The 23,157-nt window shown below is 46.2% G+C and overlaps 1 protein-coding gene across 8 annotated transcripts; it reads right to left on the reverse strand.

Moving 5' to 3' along the window:
- Window positions 1-1,307: 1,307 nt before the first annotated feature.
- Window positions 1,308-21,245, reverse strand: LOC110261785 (uncharacterized). 8 transcript variants are annotated; one of them, XR_014809665.1, is made up of 6 exons: window positions 21,180-21,245; window positions 20,627-20,713; window positions 16,044-16,154; window positions 13,196-13,516; window positions 8,327-9,937; window positions 1,308-1,999 (listed from the first exon to the last, which is right to left on the reverse strand). XR_014809665.1 is itself a non-coding variant. In XM_084967496.1 (6 exons), exons 4-6 carry the CDS (start codon window positions 7,600-7,602, stop codon window positions 1,903-1,905), a joined length of 321 nt encoding a protein of 106 aa, XP_084823622.1. In that variant the 5' UTR covers window positions 7,603-7,724; window positions 8,327-9,937; window positions 20,627-20,713; window positions 20,990-21,184; the 3' UTR covers window positions 1,308-1,902. The 8 variants fall into 8 exon arrangements, 1 of the variants encoding a protein (XP_084823622.1); XR_014809668.1 differs by lacking the exons at window positions 13,196-13,516; window positions 16,044-16,154; window positions 21,180-21,245 and adding exons at window positions 5,095-5,462; window positions 7,460-7,724; window positions 20,990-21,049; XM_084967496.1 differs by lacking the exons at window positions 13,196-13,516; window positions 16,044-16,154 and adding exons at window positions 6,097-6,177; window positions 7,460-7,724 and having other exon boundaries at window positions 20,990-21,184.
- Window positions 21,246-23,157: the final 1,912 nt, after the last annotated feature.

Raw genomic sequence — 23,157 nt, forward strand, 5'->3', positions numbered from 1 at the left:
CCCTGGGTTAGTCTATCCATTACGATGCTGTAAATTCTACGGAGGCACTGGCGATGCCCAAGTCTCCATCTTCAGCCCTCTCCTCCCTCCCCCTCCTTCAGTTCATACCAGTGGCTTACTCCACATGTATCCAACAGGTTATCTCGAAATCCAAATACCTAAAACTGAAAATTTGATTGCATACTCACCTCTTCATCTAACCCCAGTCTCTTCCATTTTGTAAGTGGCACCACTATCCGCCAAGCTGCTCAAGTTAAGCCACCTGAAATTAGCGGTTTCCCCTTTTCCATATTAATTCAAGTCCAATCAGCTCTATTAAGAAGTATTGCTGGAACCTGCTCCCCTCTCTCCATCTTCACAATACTCACTCTGGTCCAAGGCAGTAGCATCTTTCACCAGAAACACTGACAGGTGTCCTGATTCTACTCTTGCGCCATGCACACTCCTGTGCTGTGTGCACATCCTTCACACAGCAAAGAGAATTATTTAGGGAGTTCCCATCATGGCCCAATGGAAATGAACCTGACTAGCATCCATGAGGATGCAGATTCAATCTCTGGCCTTGCTCAGCGGGTTAATCTCCAACATTGCCGAGAGCTGTGGTGTAGATTGCAGACGCAGCTCAGATCCCATGTTGCTGTGGCTGTGGTTACAGCTCCAGCAACCACAGCTCCAGCAGCTCCAGCTCCAATTTGACTCCTCGCCTGGGAACCTCCATATGCTGCGAGTGTGGCCCCCCAAAAAACAACAAATAAAAAAGACAAAGAGAATTATTTAAAAGAGCAATCATATTGTGTTGCTCTCCAGCTCTAAATCCTTCTGTGCCTTTGAAAATAAACTCTTTACTTGGCTTATAAAGTACTAAAATTTGAACCCTTCCGGACCCTCGATCCAAGGCAAGTACTACTCGTCACCTATCATATCCTTGATATTTCAACCACACTAACCCTTGGTGTGTTGTGCACTCCCTGAAAATCCCCAGGTTTGTTTCCACCTTGAGGCCTTTTTACAAGCTTTTCTCCGCATTGTCCCAGGGTTGCCTCCTTCGAGACATTCAGGTCTCAGCTTAAATGTCATCCTCGTCCCCAATCATTCACGTTCCCAGCTTGATCACTTTTTCTTTTCTTTTCTTTCTTTTAAGCCATGCCTAAGGCATGTGGAAGTTCCTGGGCCAGGGATCAAACCTTGCCACAGCTGTAACCAGAGCCACAGCAATGACAATGCTAGATCCTTAACCCACTGAGCCACAAGGGAACGCCTTTCTGCACACACTGTTTTTCAACTTAGTACACAACACCACCTGATAATTTATTTAATCACTGTTTAATTAAGAAAAAGTTGTTTACTAATTTATTACTTTACACATTTATTTTAAAACCAGGTCTGAGCCTAGGGTGAGGTGGGTAAGTCATTTCTTTCAGGTGTAAAACTTAAGGGGGAGCTAAAAACCTTAGGAATCAAGAGGAATAATATCTTAATGCAATATTCAGAAAATGTATAGTTAATGAAAAAACTTGTGATAAAAAAATACCAAAATTTTAACTAAAGACAGGATTTCATAGGGCTGGGATTGCATGAGGCAAGTCAGAGGGGCTGTGTGAGAACAGGTGTTCCCTGGTGGAGTAGAAGTGATTATTCTGACAAGTGATCTAGGAATAAGGAGCCTGGCCCCATCTTTCTTTCTTTCCTTGGGTGCAAACATCCAGTAAAGGACAGTCATTCTACTCCATAAGGACAGGCTGCCAGGTGAGGAGGCTGCAATGACTCAGGTCTTTCCATGACTGAGTGGGCAAGTCTTACTCTGGGGTTTGGCAACAGGAGTTCTGCTTGTCCATTAACATAAGTCACATGCTTCATCGGCCTCACCAGAAATGAAATAAGTGATGTTGTGGGTTCTTTATGCTACCGCTCTTCTTTTTTAGTTGGTTGACACAAGTAAGGGATGAGAGAGAGAGGGGTGCTGTTTATTGAGTCATCTTCCACCTCCCAGAAACAGCACCTGTACAGAGAAGACATCAAATCATCAGCTCTATGGAGACAGACCCCTCAAAATCTAGTAGGTGTGGAAACCACAGGTATTGAGAAATAATAAACCTTTTCATTTCATTCAGGTGAACGCCTCTGCTGGTAAGTTTTCAATTTACTAAGTTTCATGGATTCCAATAAAGCACCAAATCAGATAAAAAAAAAAGGCTGCCTGTCACTAGACAATAGTTTTATCTGTGCCTAATCATTTTTGTTTTGACCATTGTGTTATTAGTCTATGGCATGTCTGTCCTTAGCTTTGAGATGTTTTATGAAAATTCTTAATCCTATCATGTCTGATAAACCCCCAAATAGTGAAAGTTTTAAAAAGGCTAATAAGAGGCAATTATAAGGAAAAAGGAAAAAGGAAATTCAAAAGAAAGTAGAGACCAAATGAGTACTGTTGCACTTGAGTTGTTTTGTAGGAATGATTAAGGACCAAGAGTATGTGACATGTTGTGTTGATTTAAGTAATAGTGATCAGCCAGAAACTAGGAAGATTGACTCGCAAAACGAAAAAATTTTTTTTACGAATAGAGAACCAACATCAACATTAGAGGCTCTTAGAGTTCCCGTTGTGGCTCAGTGGTAAAGAACCTGACTAGTATCCATGAGGATGCAGGTTTGATCCCTGGCCTCCCTCAGTGGGTTAAGGATCCTGTGTTGCTGTGGCTGTGGGGACCAGCAGCTGCAGCTCCAGTTTGACCCCTAGCCTGAGAACTTCCATATGCCAAGGGTGCAGCCCTAAAAAGCAAAAAAAAAAAAAAAAAAAAAAAAAGGTATTAGATGCTCTTGGCCTTTCTTAATTCAACAATTTGTGGTGAGTTAATTTGAAGCCATAATAGCTAAGCATGGAGAAAGCTATGGTGATAAAACATTTGGGACAAAGCTCCAAAGCTGCCTAAAGAGCTCCCTATGGCAGCGTTTCCCTGGACCACCAGCAGCAGCAGCCCCTGGGAGCTTACTGCAAATGCAAACTCTCAGACCCCACCTAGACCTCCTGAATCAGAATCTGAATTTTAACAAGATCCCCAGATGACTCATACTTATTTAACATGAGAAGCACTGATCTAGGACACTCTCTAAGGAAAAGGGGTTCCTTGTCTCCGTGGATTCTTTCAGTAGGTAAAGGGATAAATGGAGATTTGATGGAATTAGAACGAAAGAAAAAGACACTCTAAAAGAAGAAGCCATGGGACCCAGAAGATTTCACACTATTTTGTTGGCAGAGGTCTTTTCGAGTAATTGGAAGATGCCATTGCCATTTGAGTTACAGGAAACCAACTCAGATTTGTAAAGGTTATCTACAATGTGTCATTAACTTACCTATAATTTTTTAAAAACCAACATTATTGATAGCTTTAATTTTTAACACTTTAAAGATGCTAGAAGAAACCATTTAAAAGCTGTAAATGTTTCTTATGCAACAACAAGTGGTTGTTCTAAGAATAAGGTAAGCCAAAAGAAAGCTGGGAAGGTCACATCTGCATGGCGTTTTGAAAAGGAAAGCAGGGACAGGAACCAGCAAGGCAGAGAGGGGAGATTCCAACCCACAGGAGCAAAGATTAGAGCCCAGCTGAAGCAGATAAAAGGAGAGGTTATGGGGGGTTGGAAATGAAAGTCTAGAGACAGGAGCTGGGAGACCAAGCAAGCGAGCACTGTGTGAGTGACGCTCCCAGCAAAGCTGGGAAACGCTATTTTTTTTGGCCACACCCCCGGGATGTGAAAGTTCCCAGGGCCAGGGATCAAAACCTCGTCACAGCAGTAATCTGAGCCACAGTAGTGACAACACCGGATCCTTAACCCGCTGGGCCACCAGAGAACCTCAGGAAAAGGATATTTTTTAACATGAACCACTGAAAGAACAGCAGAGAGGCAGCTCAGCTGCATCTACTTGTGTTTTTCTTTTCTTTTTTTTGGCCACACCCTCCGCATATGGAAGTTCCTGGGCCAGTGAATGACTCTGAGCCATAGCTCCCACTTACCTGTGGCAACACTGGCTGGATCCTTAACCCCTGCACCACAGCAGGAACTCCCATTGTGTTTTCAAGGTTTATCACACTGTAATAAAATGTAATCAGGCACCCAACCTCCTCTTTCTGCTCAGATGAAAAAAAAGAAAGGTGCTGTACCGTGCATTAGAGGAAACTTCTTTGTTAATCTATGTGATCTATGAAATAGTCAAACAACCACGTGACTGTTCATCAACCAGTAAGGACCTTACACAGATAGAGAAGACCACAGCCTGTATCTTTCAAATAAATGGTTTTCCCTGGAGAAAGTATACCTTAGCAATTACATCTTCTGGGGGGCAGAGCTCAGGGGTAGAGCATTTGACTGTGGAAATTACATCTTCAGAACCACTACAGAATAGAAATCTCTTCAGCGGGAGAATTTAACTCAGTCTGAACCTTTTTGTAAGAATTAATTACAAAAAATGATGCAGAAACTATTACCTACAGTTAAGGATCAGCCTGGTGTAGGCAGGAAGGGGGGGCAATAATCGAAAAGGATCAGGAGAAGAGCCAATGTGAACTCCAGCGGCCTTGGAGTTTCTCTCCGTCCACCGGAGTTGCCCATGTCAGTGGGAACTGATGCTGAGAAACTGATTCTGGCAGGAAACTAGAGAGAGTTCTTGAAATGTAGTTAAGTGGATGGTTCTCAACCCTGGCTGCCCTTTCGAATCCTGTGGGGGGCATTTTAAAAGTACCAACGCCTGGGCCTCACCTCCGAAGGCTCTGGTTTTTAACTGGTCTGAGGCAACGCTTCCTCAGCCACCCATTTAAAAAGCTACCTGCGGGGAGTTTCCGTCGTGGCTCAGTAGTTAACGAATCCGACTAGGAACCGTGAGGTTGCGGGTTCGGTCCCTGCCCTTGCTCAGTGGGTTTAGGATCCGGCGTTGTCGTGAGCTGTGGTGTAGGTTGCAGACGCGGCTCGATCCCGTGTTGCTGTGGCTCTGTGTAGGCCGGTGGCTACAGCTCTGATTCGACCCCTAGCCTGGGAACCTTCATATGCCACGGGAGCAGCCCAAGAAATGACAAAAAAATAAATAAATAAATAAAAAGCTACCTGCAGGGAAGGCAGCAGAAGCTCTGGCTGGACTGGCCACTGGGAAGGACCTCAGGAGCCGCCAAACCTCTCCTTGACTTCAGGATTCCTGTCTGAGGTTTGCCCCCACCCTCCCAGCTCCTTCACAGGGCCCCAGCCCCATCACTTCCTTAGGCATATCTGGTGCGTGGGCCTGAGCCGCTTCGGCCTGCCGCACACTGTGCTGGCTGACCCCAGAGGCCCCAGCAGGCAGGGGAGGAAAGAGCCAATCCCGGCGGGGTTCCAGTGTGCTTGGCTCCCCTGGGAACGTGGTCTTGCTGGAGGGAGACTACACAGCCAAGGCAGGAAGCCCCGGGAACTGGGTGCATCTTGAGACTTGTCCAGGCCTCCTGAAACAGGAAGGTTCTTGTTGCCTCTCAGCAAAGAACAAAAGCTCTAGTGTCCTAACCAGGTCCTAGTAGCTGTCATCTCAGGACAAAAAAGAAAAAAGATAAAAAGGTCTCCTGGTGTTTCCTTCAGTCTCATTTATTTCTCTGACTCCCTCTGCATTCATTATGTTACTCTTTCTAAGCTCCGCTCTACTACATGACACCTGCCATCAGGTGGCTTCACCCTAATTCCCTCTCTCCATACCTCTTGATTTCTGCCATTGCCCCCAACTGTGCCCTGCCCTTGGTGACCAGCAGAAGGCTCTGAATGCTTTCTCCAGTCCCTCTTTTAACAGAGAAAGCTGGGAGTTCCTGCCGTGGCAGAGCGGAAATGAATCTGACTAGGAACCATGAGGTTGTGGGTTCGACCCCTGGCCTCGCTCAGTGGGTTAAGGATCCAGTGTTGCCATGAGCTGTGGTGTAGGTCGCAGATGCGGCTCGGATCCCACATTGCTGTGGCTGTGGCACAGGCTAGCAGCTACAGCTCCGATTCAACCCCTAGCCTGGGAACCTCCATATGCCCCAGATTTGGCCCTTAAAAAAAACAAACAAACAAAACAGAGAGTGCCTCAAAAAGCCAAGTTCTTGTACCCACCTCAGGCTATACATGTATATTCCCCTGGAGGCCGAGTACCAGTCCCAGGCCAGTCTACCATGACCCAGGTTGCAGGGTTCACTGAAACAAAACATGGGCAAAAGAACTGCTTTGGGCCCCTTTTTCCCCCTAGAAGATTGTGTTTCTTAGACCCATGCAAGAGGGAAATAAGCCTATAATAGCTAAATTGGACACAAAGTACCCAGTGTTGCTTCACTTGGGAGCACTTATGTAGAGTAAATGGTAAGTGGTAAGTTTTCAAACGTTGACTTGAGGATGTGCAGAGAGTCTCAACGAGGGGAGGGGGGCACGAAAGCAGTTCCCATGTACAAAAATACTGAGTTCCTCCGCTTAGTGTATTGTCTCTGTTTAAACATAGACGTGGACATGAACAGATGTATTTGTTGTCTTAATAAACCACTTTATATGCCAATGAAAAGCTCATGGCGTGGAGTTCCTGTGATGGCGCAACAGAAATGAATCCAACTTGGAACCATGAGGTTGCGGGTTTGATCCCTGCCCTCACTCAGTGGGTTAAGGATCTGGCGTTGCCGTGAGCTGTGGGGTAGGTCGCAGACACGGCTCCGATCCCGTGTGGCTGTGGTGTAGGCTGGCAGCTGTAGCTCCCATTTGACCCCTAGCCTGGGAGACTTCATATGCCTTGGGTTCAGTCCTAAAAAGCAAAAAAAACAAAAAAACCCAAAAAAAGCTCATGGCACATATTGAATGGTTTGGTCCTCCGTTACTGGAGTTGTGTCCTCCAGTGAGTCTAGTGCATTGTCTTCCACAGCCCTTATTAGCCACCCCTCACTGCCTGGTGTCCCGAGCCTGGGAACACGCATCAGGAGAACGAGCTTAGGTGAAACCTCTGCTTTTAAAAACAATGGCAATATCACAGGAGGAAAAGTACCCCAAGCAGGAGCCCCATTCTTCCCCTCCTGGGGCTACAGTGAGGAGGAAACACTCCAGGATGAGAGTAAGACGGGCCTGGGGGTCTGGAACCCCTCCCCACCGCTTCCTGACACCCATCCTCAGCCCCGCCCTCGTGGTTTTCTGTCACGTCATCTACTGGATGTGACTGCTGAGACCCTGCCTATGCCTGGGGCTCTGGATTGCCAGGAACACAGCAGCATACCGATTTTATCTTAAATTACTATAAGGACAATGATGGCTATTATCTACTGAGAGCTCACGTGTGTCAGCAGAACTCTAAATACTTTACATGGATTATTTTGCCCATTTTGCAGACAAGGAAATTCAGGACAGTAAGGTACCTATCAGCCCACGGGGAGTTTCTAGTCTAGAGGGGAGGCAATTAGTATTTCACACGTGGCCGTGGCAGCCCAGACAAAGGGTGACTCACCTTGAATTTGCTTTGGAAGAAAGAGTCACACAAGGGGGCTTGCTGTCGAGTGCCCCCACCCCCGGAGGTGGGGGATTTAAATCCGGGTACATCAGCAGGAACACCTGGACGGTGCCTGTGACTTGGTTGGTGAGGTCTGGCATCTGGCCCAGCCTTCAAGGGCAGCTGCCGGCAAGAGGCCCCTGGTTCCCTGTTAGCTGCAGCTCCCCTGGCAGGGCCATGCCAGTTACCCGTCACACCTCCTCTCTCCCAGGCTGGCAAGGCCCTACAGGGAGGGAAGAGAGAAGGCAGAGAGCCCACGGGTGTTAGGGGCAGAGCCGGGCACCCCTGCACCAGGCTCTCTGGACGGAAGTGGGAGGTTATACGGTCCCTGCCTGGGACCCCACTGAGGAGACTCAGGGATGAGGGTGGGGGAAGGACACTCCCCTTCACGGGGAGGAGAGGCTTCCCAGGGCAAATGCGAATAAGAGACCTGGGACCCCACTGTGGGGGTGAAGGCGGGGACGTAGGCTGGGGCTTGGGCCTCGTCCTCTCTATTGGCCAAACCCAAATGCCTGCTTCTGTCTTTGGTCACAGGCACTGGCTCACCCCAGCTCGTTACCAGCCTCACTGCCTCAAACGCAGAGGACGAAGGCACTGCCAGAACGATCTCGGGAAGACGACCAGCTTTTGAGGCCCCTGCCTGGCACGGGAATCTAAGCAGGGGCCGCTGAGCCCACAGCGTTCACCGGGGGAAATGACCTTCCGCGGTGCCCAGCCTCAGAAAAAGGTCCCAAAGCCCCGGCTGACTTCTCTCCCGTTCACACTCTCTGAGAAAGGATCTCAGGAGGAGCGGGTCCCGCTTCACTAGGGTCTGTATCATTTTACCTGGAGGAGCACAGCAGGGACCAAATGGTGGAGGCAGCACGTCATCTCGGAGCAGGTCTTCTAGAAGCCTTTGCATGGCCTCTTATTTCATGCAGCTCACGGCAGACAGGCATCCGCTGCTCCATTGAAAGGGTGTGATTCGTTTCGGTAGATGGATCTTAAAGGTTCCGGTGCAGAGGTTCACAAATTTGCATAAAATCCACGGAGCCTCCTGAAAAGCCAGACGCAGCAGTGCCCCACACCCCGTCCCTTTGGAAGTCAGTCAACATTACAAAACATCCAGGGGGACAGGGTGTCTCGCTGAGGTCAGATGATCAAAAGACTTGACTAGGGGGACCCCAGGGGGATCACCTTGGTGGAAAGGGAGGCAGGGGAGGCTGGGGAAGAGAAGGTTATGCTGGTCACCAGGGGCCGCAGCACCGCCTGAATTCTATCAGGAAGGGGCTACTCTGGGCACAGTGAAGAGAGTGTGAGTGTGTGTGTGTGTGTGTGTGTGTGTGTGTGTGTGTGTGTTTGTAAACAGAGACCCGAGTAACAAAAATGACCTTGTTGGGAGCCCAGACTGCCTTTAGTAGGGACCAATCTGTACCTAGTAAGTAGTAGTTATCCTCTAGCCTCCTGGGGATGAAGCTAAATTCTGACTCCAGCCAAGATAAAGCAAATCTGGCTCTTTGAACTAAGACAACCTCTGAGTCTGGGGATTTATCATGGGGGGAGGGCCACCGTGGAGAGAAGAAAATGCATTCAAGTGGTAGATGACTTAGAGGCAGATCTGAATAATAATTTTACCCCGAGCTGGTGAAGCAAGGTACCCTGGCATCTTGGAGGTGAGCCCTGAGGGAGCAGTAAGTCAGAAGCGTGTTCCTGTCCCCGCCCCTTGTCTGTGCTCCTAGGGGCAGAGTCTGGGAAACGTGAGTCACACTGACTATTTCCTCTTTTTGAAGTGCCCTGTCTACTCTTGGGGAAGCATAAACCATCCTGTCTTCATCTTTTAATATAGAGCATTGCCGTTAAGTGTCTGCAATACTTTATTGCATCTTCATTGTTGCAGCCCTAAATCAAATCAGATCTGAGAGCTTGTCTCACCGGCCAAATGGAATTCAGCCAAGGATCAGATCCAGCCTTCAAACTGGTCCTCTTTTTTCTTCTCTTCACTGTCACTTCTTTATGTTCTTTTTGCATTTTCTCCAAGCCTGACGATGTGTTTTGAATGGGAAGAGAGTTTCCATGAGCTCCCTATTTCACCCTCACTAAATTTAACTTCCAATATAAAGTCTCGAGTTCTTTGCCCTAAAAATAGGTCGGGGCTGAAATGGGAGCAGAAGTGAGGCTCAGCATCAGCTGTGGTTTCAATCATCAGAAAACCATGGACGTTAAATGCCAGTGAGTTCCCGGTCTCCTACCCCTGCTTGGCCTTGGCATCCACCTCGTTGCAGGGTGGGGGTGGGGTGTGGGCACTGGGTCCAGACAGGTCACTGCTCTGTCCAATCAGAATTAACCCACTTTAAGGCACACAAAATAGCACAGTCTCTGGCGGGCACGACTCATCCTCTGAAATATTTTGGAAAACTGGCCAATTTACCCTGGGAAATTTGAGCTTATATGAAAATTCTGGAAAAGGAAACAAATATTAATGATAGGCTTCCTGCCAACAAACTCAATCCAATATGCCTGATCAACTTTTAGCAAAAATATTATGCTAAATATATCTTGTTGAAATGAAGCCTTAAGCTCTAGCAATTAAAATAGCATGTCAAAGTCTCTTAATTCATTTTTCATAAAGCAAATTTCCAGCATTCCTAAAATACACACACAGGTATACACACACACACACATTATTTAAAGAAATTCATGGGGAGTTCCTGTCGTGGCGCAGTGGTTAACGAATCCGACTAGGAACCATGAGGTTGCAGGTTCAATCCCTGCCCTTGCTCAGTGGGTTAACGATCTGGCGTTGCTGTGAGCTGTGGTGTAGGTTGCAGACGTGGCTCGGACCCCGCATTGCTGTGGCTCTGGTGTAGGCTGGCGGCTACAGCTCCAATTCGACCCCTAGCCTGGGAACCTCCATATGCCATGGGAGCGGCCCAAGAAATAGCAAAAAGACAAAAAAAAAAAAAAAAAAAAAAAGAAAAATTCATGGGAGTTCCCTGGTAGCCTAGTGGTTAAGGATGCAGTGTTATCACTGCTGTGGCTCAGGTTACTTCTGTGGCTCAGGTTCCATCCCTGGCCTAGGAATGTATGCAAGATATGGGCATAGCAAAAAAAAAAAAAAAAAAAAAAAGAGAGAGAGAGAGAAAGAGATAAAAAGAGAAAGACGACAGAAAGACAGATAGATGCTGAGAAAGAAATCGGCTGCAATAGAATTCTCAGCAATGGCGTTCAGTAGGTCTTATAAGGTGGACCTAATGGGGTCGGGGAGAGTCTGGATTTTTTTTTTTTAAACTTACTGCTACCCATTAATATTTTAGTTCCATGTCTTCTATTGTGCCCGGTAGTAAAATTAAGTACTTCATTTGAGATGGTACATGAAAGGCACAGTTCTTGGTCATGACTTTAGCCTAAGTCTTCATTTGACACATCACTGACTCTGGGGAACTCTACTTTTAGTAGCCAGTTTGTCGAGAGTCAACAAGAAACCTAAACCATCTCTTTTTCTCCTGATCTAAGTCACTGTAATTCCCCAGGGCACACTTGTTCTCTCAGCCTGGAGGCTGGCATCTGGGCAACCACCACGCTCCTTCAAGGTGGCAGGATCTGGAGTTCAGATATAGGATGACACGTAGAGACGAACTCATGCAGGTCTCCCACCTTACAGGCCGGAGCCCTGCCGTGGCACCTTGGGTGGGTAAATGCCAGCTGCCAAGAACAGCTCTTCATATTTATTTTCAAAATCTACATTGTTTGCCAACATGGAAAATGGTGGTAGAGGAAGATTATCGTTATAAATTGGACCTCTTAAAATTCTCAACCTGCAAAACTGGAGTCATTTTGGCTTAATTTATAAGAATCATCTCAATTTTCTGACTGTTCTTAATGACCCCCCTGACTGGTCATGTGGCTGATTTAAGACCCAAATACCATCAGGCTGTATTTTTACCTTTTATAGTGTTTTGAAAAAATTAATAGAGCAATAAGATAAATTAACTGAAGGAGGTGTGCAATTTCCTTTTTTTTTTTTTTTTACATTGTAAAGTTGTGATGGGTGTGGTTTTCTTGAAACTTTCATCACACACACACACACACACACACACACACACACACACACACACACACACACACACACACACACAGAGTCTAGGCCAACTTAAAGCCCCATCCTCGGCTCCTCCCCTCCGGAGGCACAGGCCCGGCCTGGGCTCATTGGACCCTCCACCGAGAGGAAGATGGCCAGACAGAAGAGGACTGGTCTGTGCTTTCACTTTTGCTCTTCTTTCCTCTTCTGCTTTAGGTTCTCCTGGGCTGGGCAGGGAGCACTTGGAAATGTAGAGAAGGGGGAAGAACATTCTACCTACTCGCATGCTCCTCCACAGAGGCCCCGAGGCCACACCCCCATCCCTCCCACCCGGCCCCCCCCAGGGCAGGCAGAACCCTGACCTGGGCAGTCTGACCCCTCCCTTTCCCCCTTGGCTTCCGGTTACCTGGCAGCCAGCTCTCTGGATAGGAACACCTCAGAGAAGCTCCCCATGTCCCACACAGCCCTGCAGGAGACTGTGAAGTACCCTTGAGTTTGTTAAGCCCTTGTTTACTCCACAGAGGCAGGGGATCTGAGCCAGTTAATTAATCAGTCAGACTAAATAAAGACATGAGGCAGACATGATAAAAGCCATTGTGCATCATTAAGGGCTTAACCAAATTACATGCGCGAGAGATGAATGTTTGCTTGATGATGGAACTCCCCAGGCTGGATCACTCAGAATAAATCCCACCAACAAAATCATAGGGTATAAATGATGCACTGTAGACAATGCCCAGGCTGGAAAAGCCATGCTCCTCAAGTTTCCCATCAGCCTTTAGAAACCCAAGAGGCATCTTCTTCCCAACCACAAAGTCCCAAATGGTCATTTGGTTGTGAGGCCTTTTCTGCTGGTTTAACCCCTAACGTGGCCAGATGCCAATCAGAGCCTGAGTGCTGGGTCCAGGAGTGGGAACCATGGCCTCTGGTAGAGTAAGGGTAAGAGTGCTCTTCGCCCTCTCCTGTATCCCAAGGCCCTAATGGGCCTCCTCCACCACAGAGCCCCCCTTCGTAGGCATCTGAATTCCCTGATCCTAAGCCCCTCCACTTGACCTGGGTGGGCTGCCATATCGAGCTCACTCAAGTCACCCACCTCTTCTCCATCCCTCACCGAGATGAACAGGAAAAGACACAGAATTCGTTAGTTCAACCTGACATTTGGTTTTCTAGTGGCCCTTTCCTTTCTACAAGATCTTGGGTCTTTGGAAAAGGATGCTCTGTGTTTGGGGTTTCACTTGGCTGTGGGAGTCTGGAGGATCAAACAGGGTACAAGATAATAATAGTTGTCTTATTCTCAAAGTTTGTCTCAGACTGGAATTATCCCTCTTTCTCAACTGCATTTTAGCCTCTTGAGGCAAAACCAGCCACTTCTGGCAAAACAGCAGCAAGCTTTTGACGGCCCCCTGACCCCACCCTCCATCCGCCTGCCTGATTATTCCGTCTGAGGCAGGGCCCCCCCATTTCACTACTGGTAGGACTGTTCTTGGCATATCGATATTGACTTTTGTAATAGATCTCATGTGGCTTTGAGCAGTTCACCACCCTTTAACTTTCTTGGGGCAAAACCTCTCCTCTGGAGGAATTCTCTCTCTCCCAGTGGATGCATTCAAATGGGACTTTCAATCATGGCGACCTACCCCTGCTGGGATAACTGCTGTCATTCTCCTCAGTGATGGAAAGACTGAAAATGGTCAGGCTGGTTCATCCTCCCGAGTGGAGCGGTCCGGACAAGACCACTTGGTAATCCTGCCGCTGAAGCCTTCTGGAGGCGCCTGGGCATGTCTGCTCTGAAGCTGCCCTTCTCTCCCATCCTTCTGGGCCCCATATCCTGGTCAAGGAATTCCTTTTTGTTCAAATTGGCCAGAGTTGGTTTCAGTGGCCTGACACAAAGAATCCTGATGGACACGGCATTCCTCTCCCTCTCAGGCTCCATTTGTACCATGAACTTGGGACAAGATCTCAAAAGAAAGACACACGTCTTATTCCACGGAGGTATTTCACTCCTACCCCCAAACCTTTCTTTTTTCTTTTGTGCTTTTTAGGGCTGCACCTTCGGCATGTGAAGGTTCCCAGGCTAGCGGTCAAATCAGAGCAATAGCTGCTGGCCTACACCACAGCCACAGCCACGCAGGATCGGAGCTGCATCTGCAACCTACACCACAGCTCACAGCAATGCTGGATCCTTAACCCACTGAGCGAGGCCAGGGATCGACCCTGCATCCTCATGGATGCTAGTCAGATTTGTTAACCACTGAGCCACAATGGGAACTCCACTCCCACCCCAAATCTTAACCTAATGCCACACCCCTATGGCTAAACCATGGAAGTCTTTGGGCTCCTTTGGGGTTTCCGCTATTTGACTTCTAAAGGTTCCCTAGAAGATCAGTGAAGGCTGCTCTGCCTCCTCCCTGTGAACAATGAGAAGGGCCTTCCATTGCTTCTCACCCATCTTGGAAACCAGTCTCCCCACATTCTATGCCCTTCTAGCCAGCCATGCTTCCCAGAATTTCTTAGCAGATTTTATTGCATTTGTCTGCAAAGCTTTGGTTATACTTATTCACCCCAAAGAATATGTTATTGATTGAATTCCTAGCAGTTTTATAAAACAAACTAAAAAAGTTTAGGCAAGCTGGGTGGTGTTTCCCAAAGAAGCCAAAGACAAAAGGGTTTGGCGATGCCACACATCCAAATAAGTGCAAGTTTCATTCACCTCTGTCCATAAACATGCCAGCCAGTAATCTTCCACTTGTTCATTGCCTCACATTACTAACTATGCTGCCTGTACTTTTTGAAACTACTGTTATCTGTCTACAACTCCTGGGTGAGCTTAAGGTGTTTCTTAGGAGAGTGTCTTGTTGCAGTTACAGGCTGGAAATGCTGAGATGCAAAACCAGCTCAAGCTCTAAGAGAGTCAAGAGTCAAATTCAGGCAGTCTGATTTTAGGGCCACACTGCCTCCCCGAGAGGGAAGGGACTGGAGATTTTCATACTGAACTCTGTTGGCTTAAAGTTGGAGGATGCCAATCTGACCCAAGTTCCCTATTCTTCAGCAAAAATAACTGTACAGTATTACAAAATATTTCTAAATTTCCAAAATGAGGAACAAATGTTTTGGGGTGAGTTGAGAGGGCTATGTGATAGGTGCTCTCCAAAGATGGCCCCCAATCAATGGTGCCTCCCTGATCCATGCCCCTGTGTAGTCTCCTCCCCTTGAATTTGGGCTGGCCTTAGGACTTGCCTTTTTTAACTTGCATGCTTGATACGCATGTAAATTCTGAGGCTACGTCATAATGAGTCTTCTAGCTTCTAGCTGGGTATCTTGAGATGCTCACTCTGAGGAAGCCAGACACAATGAAAGGAGTCTGGCCACCTGGCGACTGCCATGCGGGGAGGAAGCCCAAATCAGTCACATAGAGAGACGACATGGAGAAAGACCGACCCCTGGCCAGCCTTTAGCTCTTCCACTCATGCCAGCTAAGATACCAGAGTGTCCTGCTGAATTTTCAGACGACTCCAGGCCATCTGATGTCAGTTTCATGAGAGACCCAAGTGATAACTGGCCAGGTGAGCTCAGTCAACCATAGAACCATGAGAGAGAGTAATAACTGTGGTTTTGAGCTACTTTGTTTTGATGTAGTTGGGCAGCAATAGATATTTGGAGCAGATGCTGAATGGAAGAGGACAAACAGTGAGATTTTACTTTGTGCCCGACCCTGTGCTATTCTCTTTCTATAAATCATGGGGTGAACATTATCCATATGGAATGTTGGCTGATTTTCTATCCCATCACTCCCCCATATCAACAAGGGAAAAGCCTGTACTTCCCAGCTTCATTTAAACTCCTTATCTGCCAACCTTCACCTCTCCAAACAAACCATCAGTCCTTCTTTCTCAGAATGGTTTTTCTATACCTATGATGCGCTATGGCCAGAGGGACACAGAGTTGGAGAGACTAGAGTTCAAGAGAAAGGACTTTTTGAAAGACGTCACCTTTGCAATAAAGTCTGGGCAAGAGATGGATAGGTGGGAGGTGAAGTGAGAGTGACAGACAGAGCAAGGAGGGGTGGAGAGTGTTCTTTGGTGGTAAATGAGGAACTCCAGACAGGAAGGACACCAGTGAATTAGGCTATGAGAAATACTGCGACTGCTTCTGACTGGATTCTCTTTAATGTTGAATAAAATGGAAATTGCTTTTCCATGATACCTAGCCTGTCAGTTCTGTCTCCTCTGGCACTGAATCGCATGGTGCAAGGCTTCAATTACAGATACGTGTACCATCTCACTGAATTCCGCCCAGGATCTCATGAGGCAGGCATGACTGTCCTTGTTGTATAGATTCAGAAACTAAGCCTCAGAAAGGTTGAGTGAGGTTAAGATTAAGGCCTCTCTAGGTTAAGTGACTTGTTTAAGGTTACACGGTAGTCAGCAGTAAGGCCGATTTTCAATCCAGTTTGAATGACTCCAAGGCCAGGATTTCCCACCTTACCAGTGCAGAGCCGTAATAGTCTAACTTCTCTTCATAACACTGTGCTTTCTTGTGCTTCTGAACCCACTTTATTCTATGTATGTGTGTGTCATGGCAGAGTCACCGGGGATTCTATGGGAGGGATGAAAGTGGGAAAGAAGTGGCGGTAATGAATTTTACATATAATTTAGGTATTTTAAAAATCAGAGGCTATACATCCACCATGTTTTGTTAATGTCTTGCACCCTGAGTTTCTTAACAGTTTCTAAACACAGGTTTTCAGAAGGGCACATATGGCTGTCAGACAATGAGATTTCTTAAAACTTAGTTGTGTGTCCTTTATCATTTCAATATCTACTGACTTTTAAAGCAACTGATTTGACAGACTCCACAAAGAAGACATCCCAAGGCCATCTGGGAACGGTACATTTTACAAATAAAGGATGCTTCTGTGTATTATAAAGCCAGACACAAAATACCTGACAAGAAAAGGATTTCGGGTTCTGATTCTTTCTCTCTCTTTTTGATGCCAGCAGTTGCTTGTTAACCTTTTCTGATCAGCTGTGTATCTCTCTCCCTTTTAAAGAGGGAACAAAACTGTTTAGCAGTCTCCTGGCACATGTGTGTCAGAATGAAGGTATGCTTTGGGGAAAGAAATGAGAAGTGTCAGGCTGCTAAATGATTTAAAAATATTCGTCCTGAACTTCTATGACAAGAAAAGAGATGATTTTGCTTCTTAGTGATATGATGAATTTCCTACTTAAAATGTAAAATTATGATATCTGGAATGTACCCTTTAAATAGGAGCACATGGTGTTCCTGTTGTGGCTTAGCGGGTTATGAACCTGACTAGTAACCATGAGGATGCAGGTTCGATCCCTGGCCTCAGTCAGTGGGTTAAGGATCCAGCGCTGCCATGAGCTCTGGTGTAGATCACAGATGTAGCTCCAATCTGGCATTGCTGTGTCTGTGGGGTAGACTGGCAGCTGCAACTCTGATTCGATCCCTAGCCTGGGAACTTCCATATGCTGTGGGTGTGGCCCTAAAAAGCAAAAAAAAATTTAAAAAAAATGAAAAAACAAAAACCAGTAGCACATATATACGAGTAAATCCTAATCATTCATAAACGTATTGCCTGCTGTCCCGTGACATTCACCTTGCTGCACTTTTCAGCTCCAGCAGTGCAGAGGCTTGGAGAAAGGGAATTTCAAACCAGCTAGTCTGACGACGTAATAGTCTTCATTTTCCAACTAAGGATCCAGCAAGAATGCTAAAATAAGAATTGGCCGTTATCAGTGAATTTTAACTATTCACATTTTCTTATGCCTGGCTTTAAAACTTCCTGACAGATGTCAGTATTTAAAGAAGAACAAGTAAGAGAGATGAGACAAAGGTAGCTGGATAAGCCTGGGCTGGATCGACCTGGATTTGAACCCTGGATCTATCCAGCTAGATGAGTAAGGTTGGTAAATTTCCTTAATGTCTCTGGGATTCTGTTTCCTTGCTTGTGAAACTGAGGTCGTACCACCAACTGCAGGTGCTATTGTGAGGGTTTAAATGACACGATGGATGACACAATGGGTGACACACTGTGTCTGGCCCCGAGACAAAACATGGTAGGAGAGTCGAAGCCATGAGTTCCTTCCTCCATAACCTCAGAGGCAGAAAAGAAGATAGGGCAGCAATTCTAACCTGCAGTCTGAAGAAACGTATCTATGCTTATTAGTCTCTTGGATTAACTAGTAAATGATCATTTTCAAGAGCACAAAAGTGCACTGGGCTTGGAGCCAGAAGACCAGCATTTAATTTCAGGGTCCAGTTGGGACTCCCTGACATTTCTTTTCTTTCTTTCTTTCTTTTTTTTTTATTTTTGCTTTTTAGGGCTGCACTCTCAGCATATGGAGGTTCCCAGGCTAGGGGTCAAATCGGAGCTGGAGCCACCTGGCCTACACTAGAGCCATAGCAACGCCAGATCCGAGCTGCATCTGCAACCTACACCACAGCTCATGGCAACGCCGGATCCTTAACCCACTGAGCAAGGCCAGGGATTGAACCTGCATCCTCATGGATACTAGTTGGGTTCGTTTCCACTGTGCCACGATGGGAACTCCCTCCCTGACTTTTCTGGACATCAGTCATTATAGGAAAGGAAATACAAATGGCAACATTCAGCTCCAAACCACTTGTAGGGTTGCTGTAAATATTAATAAGCAATCAATTACCTTAAATGCTTTGGAGAATTGCTCTGCACAATGAAGAAAATTATCATTACATACAGAGAGAAAAAGGCTTATTTGCAAAGTATGAAATTTCTTATCAAACAGCCCACTGAAACCTTCAAATCATTATGATTATATTGTCCAGTGACATTCGACACAGGGCCACAACCTTCTGAGAAAAGTTATAGTAGAAAGAAGATATGATTTTTTTTTTATTATTATTTTCCCACTGTACAGCAAGGGGGTCAGGTCATCCTTAGATGTATACATTGCAGTTACAGTTTTTTCCCCCACCCTTTCTTCTGTTGCGACATGAGTATCTAGACATAGTTCTCAATGCTATTCAGCGGGATCTCCTTATAAATCTATTCTAGGTTGTGTCTGATAAGCCCAAGCTCCCGATCCCTCCCACTCCCTCCCCCTCCCATCAGGCAACCACAAGTCTCTTCTCCAAGTCCATGATTTTCTTTTCCGAGGAGATGTTCATTTGTGCTGGATATTAGATTCCAGTTATAAGTGATATCATATGGTATTTGTCTTTGTCTTTCTGGCTCATTTCACTCAGTATGAGATTCTCTAGTTCCATCCATGTTGCTGCAAATGGCATTATGTCATCCTTTTTTATGGCTGAGTAGTATTCCATTGTGTATATATACCACATCTTCCGAATATTGAAGGTTTTTGCCTTTTTTTTTTTTTTTTTTGTCTTTTTTTGTCTTTTGTTGTTGTTGCTATTTCTTGGGCCACTCCCGCGGCATATGGAGGTTCCCAGGCTAGGGGTCTAACCGGAGCTGTAGCCACCGGCCTATGCCAGAGCCACAGCAACGCGGGATCCGAGCCGCGTCTGCAACCTACACCACAGCTCACGGCAACGCCAGATCGTTAACCCACTGAGCAGGGGCAGGGACCGAACCCGCAACCTCACGGTTCCTAGTCGGATTCGTTAACCACTGCACCACGACGGGAACTCCGGTTTTTGCCTTTTTATCCACTCAGCCACTCTGTGTCTTTTGATTGGGGCATTCAGTCCATTGACATTTAAGGTGATAATTGATAGATGATTATTTATTACCATTTGAACCTCGTGTTCCAGTTGATTCTATGGTTCTCCATTTTTTTTTTTTTTTGGTTGGATGGTCTCCTGTTATTAGATATGATTTTTTATTTTTATTTTTGTTTTTTTTTTTTTTTTCTTTCACAGCTGCACCTGCGGCATATGGGACTTCCTAGAGTAGGAATCAAATCTGAGCCGCAGCTGTGACCTATGCTGCATCTTGTGGCAACAGCCAATTCTTAACTCACGGAGTGAGACCAGGGATCAAATCTGTATCCTCATGGATACTATGTTGGGTTCTTAACCCACTGAGCCATAACAGTAACTCACAAGGACATGATTTTAAAGCCAGTTTATATTTTGTAGTGGCTAAACTGTTTGCTGTTGGGAATCAGTTTCTTTTGCTCACTGAAACTGTTAAAACTTACTGAGGTCTGTTCTCTGCTTTGACCACAGGACAGCATGAAAGACAGCTTTAATTCTACTTGCTCATTCGGGACAATTTTCCAACATTTTCACTGAGTGGTGTTGCTATGTTAGAACTGACCTGCTGTGGTTCAGTCTTAGAGGCAGCATGGTGGGGAGGCTTGGAGACAAGCAGACCTGAATTCCCACAGGCTCCATTGCCTATAAACTGTGTGGCGTCAGGCAACTCCCTGAGCCACTCTGAGCCTGTTTCATCAACTATAAAATGGAGATAATAATACAAAATCAGAGTTCCCTTGTGGCACAGCGGGTTAAAGAGCCAGTGTTGTCACTATCATACTGTTGTCACTGGCTCGGGTTTGACTCCTGGCCCAGGACCTTCCACATGCTGCGGGAGAGGCCAAAACAACAACAAAACAACAACATCTTGCAGGATTTTTGCAAAGATTAAAGTTTTAGGTACATAAAGATATAAAAACAGTGCTTGGCATATAACGGGTCTTCATAAATGTTTATGGGTACACAGAATAGTCACTCAAAATATTGTTCATGAAATTCAAAAAAATCCAAAGATAAATTATGCTAATGCCAACCCACCCTCATTATGGACGATTTTGTTTGGATTCAGGATTAGATCTGAAACATCTTTTAAAACATATGCAGGGCGGATAAATTAATATTCACATGCCTTGAGAATCTTACATTTTCTACTTCCTGACTTCTGGACTACAATTTGTAATGCAGAGTAAGTGTTTGCTATGCTCCCTTTTCTTTTCCTTGTATTTACTTTTTTCCCCCTTTTTATTTACTTCTAACGAACAAATACACTCTCAGCATTTTCTATCGGATTGGTAATTAAAGCCGTGGGGGGTGGGGAGGATGGAGCAATAAAAATGAAACATTACCTGTAGTTATCGGAGGGAAGCCAGAATCTAGGAGATGAAATGGTGAAGCTTCCAGAAGTCACTTAGGCTACTGATGTTGCTGGGGTGCTATTAAATGGTTATTTAGCGGCCATTAACCAAAAAAAAAAAAAAAAAAAAAAAAAAGAAAGAAATTATGGTGTAGCTATCTCACCCTTTTGCTAAATCAAAATTGGAGAAACTATCTAGGGCATTCAGCTCGTCTCTGGAGAACATAACTCTTTCTTAATTATCTAACTAGAAAACTCTGGAGAATTCTTAGGAAACATTCTAGAGAGTTTATGCAAACTGCAGCCTCGCATGGCAAAGGCCCCACGTGAAATCAGTTCTCAGGTCCTGACTCACCCTTCCCAGCGTGTCCTCCTCCCAGTCCTTCTACGACGACTCATCCAGGGGCCTCCTGCCTGCAGTCTCCCCCCACCCCGCCCGCTGCCCTCTGCTGACACAGTTATCTTCATAAGGCACAGGTCGAAAGGGCCAGTGTCTTCCTCGGACCCTTCTGGTGGTTCCCCCACCCCCGACCCCCGCATCCTACCCAAGGGAGTGCAGACTCCTTCAAACAGCATTTAAGGCCTTCCGTGACTTGACCTCTGTTTAGACTGAAGCGTCACCTCCTAGGTTTCTGCTGTCTCAGCCCCGATGCCTTAACCTCAAGCATTTCATTTAACAAATATTCTAAAAGAGCTGCAGATCACGCACTGCTTTCAAGGAGCTCAGACTCTGGAGATGGGTTACACGCGTACAAAAAGTTACAGACTAATGTGCTGTTACATTTATTTACCAGATACCCAATGAATATTTTACAAGGACGTATGACGTGTCAGGAATGTGTAAGGCACACGGTGGCTGGACTGTCTAATGTTTCCCAGAGTCAGCAAAAGCTTCCAAGAGGAAGAGGCATTTACTGAGCCTTGAGAGAGGCACAGATGGCCTCCAGGTGGGGAATTTCAAGCAAGGACAAAGTCCACATTCAGAAAAAAAAAGCCAGGGCGGGCGCTGGTTTGGGGACCTGGTCCTCCCGGGACAGTTCCTGTGGCTACAGCACAACTTTAACACTGTTCAGGGCCTGAGTTTGAAGAGAACACCTCCTCTCGTGGTCCCAAATGCAGAGCACACACCCTCCACGTCTGTGTAATTTTTTTTTTTTTGTCTTTTGTCTTTTTAGGGCCACACCCGTGGCATGTGGAGGTTCCCAGGCTAGGGGTCGAATCGGAGCTGTAGCCGTCAGCCTACACCACAGCCACAACAACACGGGATCCAAGCCGCATCTGCAACCTACACCACAGCTCACGGCAACGCCGGATCCTTAACCCACTGAGCGAGGCCAGGGATCCAACCCGCAAACTCATGGTTCCTAGTCGGATTCGTTTCCCCTGCGCCATGACGGGAACTCCTAGGTCTATGTAATTCTACTCATCCTTCAGGCTCAGCTCGGGATCGCCTCTCCTGGAGCATTCAGAGCCCCTAGTTATTTACTCCCACACTGCCTTGTACTTTTTCTTTACAAATAATTGTAAGGAGCTAATTAAGGTGGGTCTCTCCTCCCCTGCTTCAAATTTCAAGTGCAGTGACTTAGGCCTGCCAGTTCACACTGCATCCCTCAGCACGGTTCCAGACATGTGACAAGTGACCTAAAATAAGTATTTTTGAATAATGAAACACATTTATGGTCATTTTTCCTTTGTGCAGCATGACATGACTCTTAACGTTGGGCAGAACATTCCAGAATATACTCTCTAATCTAGTTCCGTTGAGACTGTTCCTCATTTTTCCTGAGGACCAACAACACATGTAGACCTCCTTTGTCCTTGCCTTGTGTCCTCACATCAACACAGACACACACACACACACACACACACTCCTCTATTCATCCAAAAACCAATATTTACGCATCAAGGGATTGATGACCTCGTTAGGAAATCCAATTCCAGCTGACTCTTGAGTATTTGTTATATGAATTCAGCAATGCAACAACAGACTTTACACTTGGAAACATTCAGAACTGCTTTGGTTCCCTCCCCCCAAAAAGTAACCCTAAAATCCCTTAAAACATTAAGTATAGCGTCTCTTGATTTCTTATAGTTCGCCGAGACTCACCACTTTAATTATTATTTATGTGTTTGTCTTGGATTGAGTGCCCAGAAGCAGACACTGAGACAAGGATTTGGGGGGAGGAATTGGGGGAGGGATGGAAGAGGAGGAGAGGAAGACGGGCAAAAAGACAGTCTCAGGGGGTCTGGCAGAGGGTGACTTAACCTGACCCCAGGTGCAAGGAAGCTCTGGGGCTTCAATTAAGCCTCAGGGTTTTCCTGAGACAACAGGGAGCTGGGATTTCAAACATGACCCCACCCCTGCACGTGTGTCAGTCATTGGTCAAGGGTGCTCCTGGGGGAAAGTAAATTTCCAGGCATTTCTAGCTCTTTGCCTATGGGGACAAAGCATTTTCAGGGGTACCACCAGAGCTGAAGCCGACTCATGGGACCCAAAGTGACAACACTTCCAAATCTACAAGT

Source organism: Sus scrofa, chromosome 7 (genome assembly GCF_054392235.1).
Source record: "Sus scrofa isolate SSC_HxYL_T2T_F1_AM1 chromosome 7, Sscrofa_HxYL_maternal_Yorkshire_Landrace_v2.0, whole genome shotgun sequence".
Taxonomy (NCBI): domain Eukaryota; kingdom Metazoa; phylum Chordata; class Mammalia; order Artiodactyla; family Suidae; genus Sus; species Sus scrofa.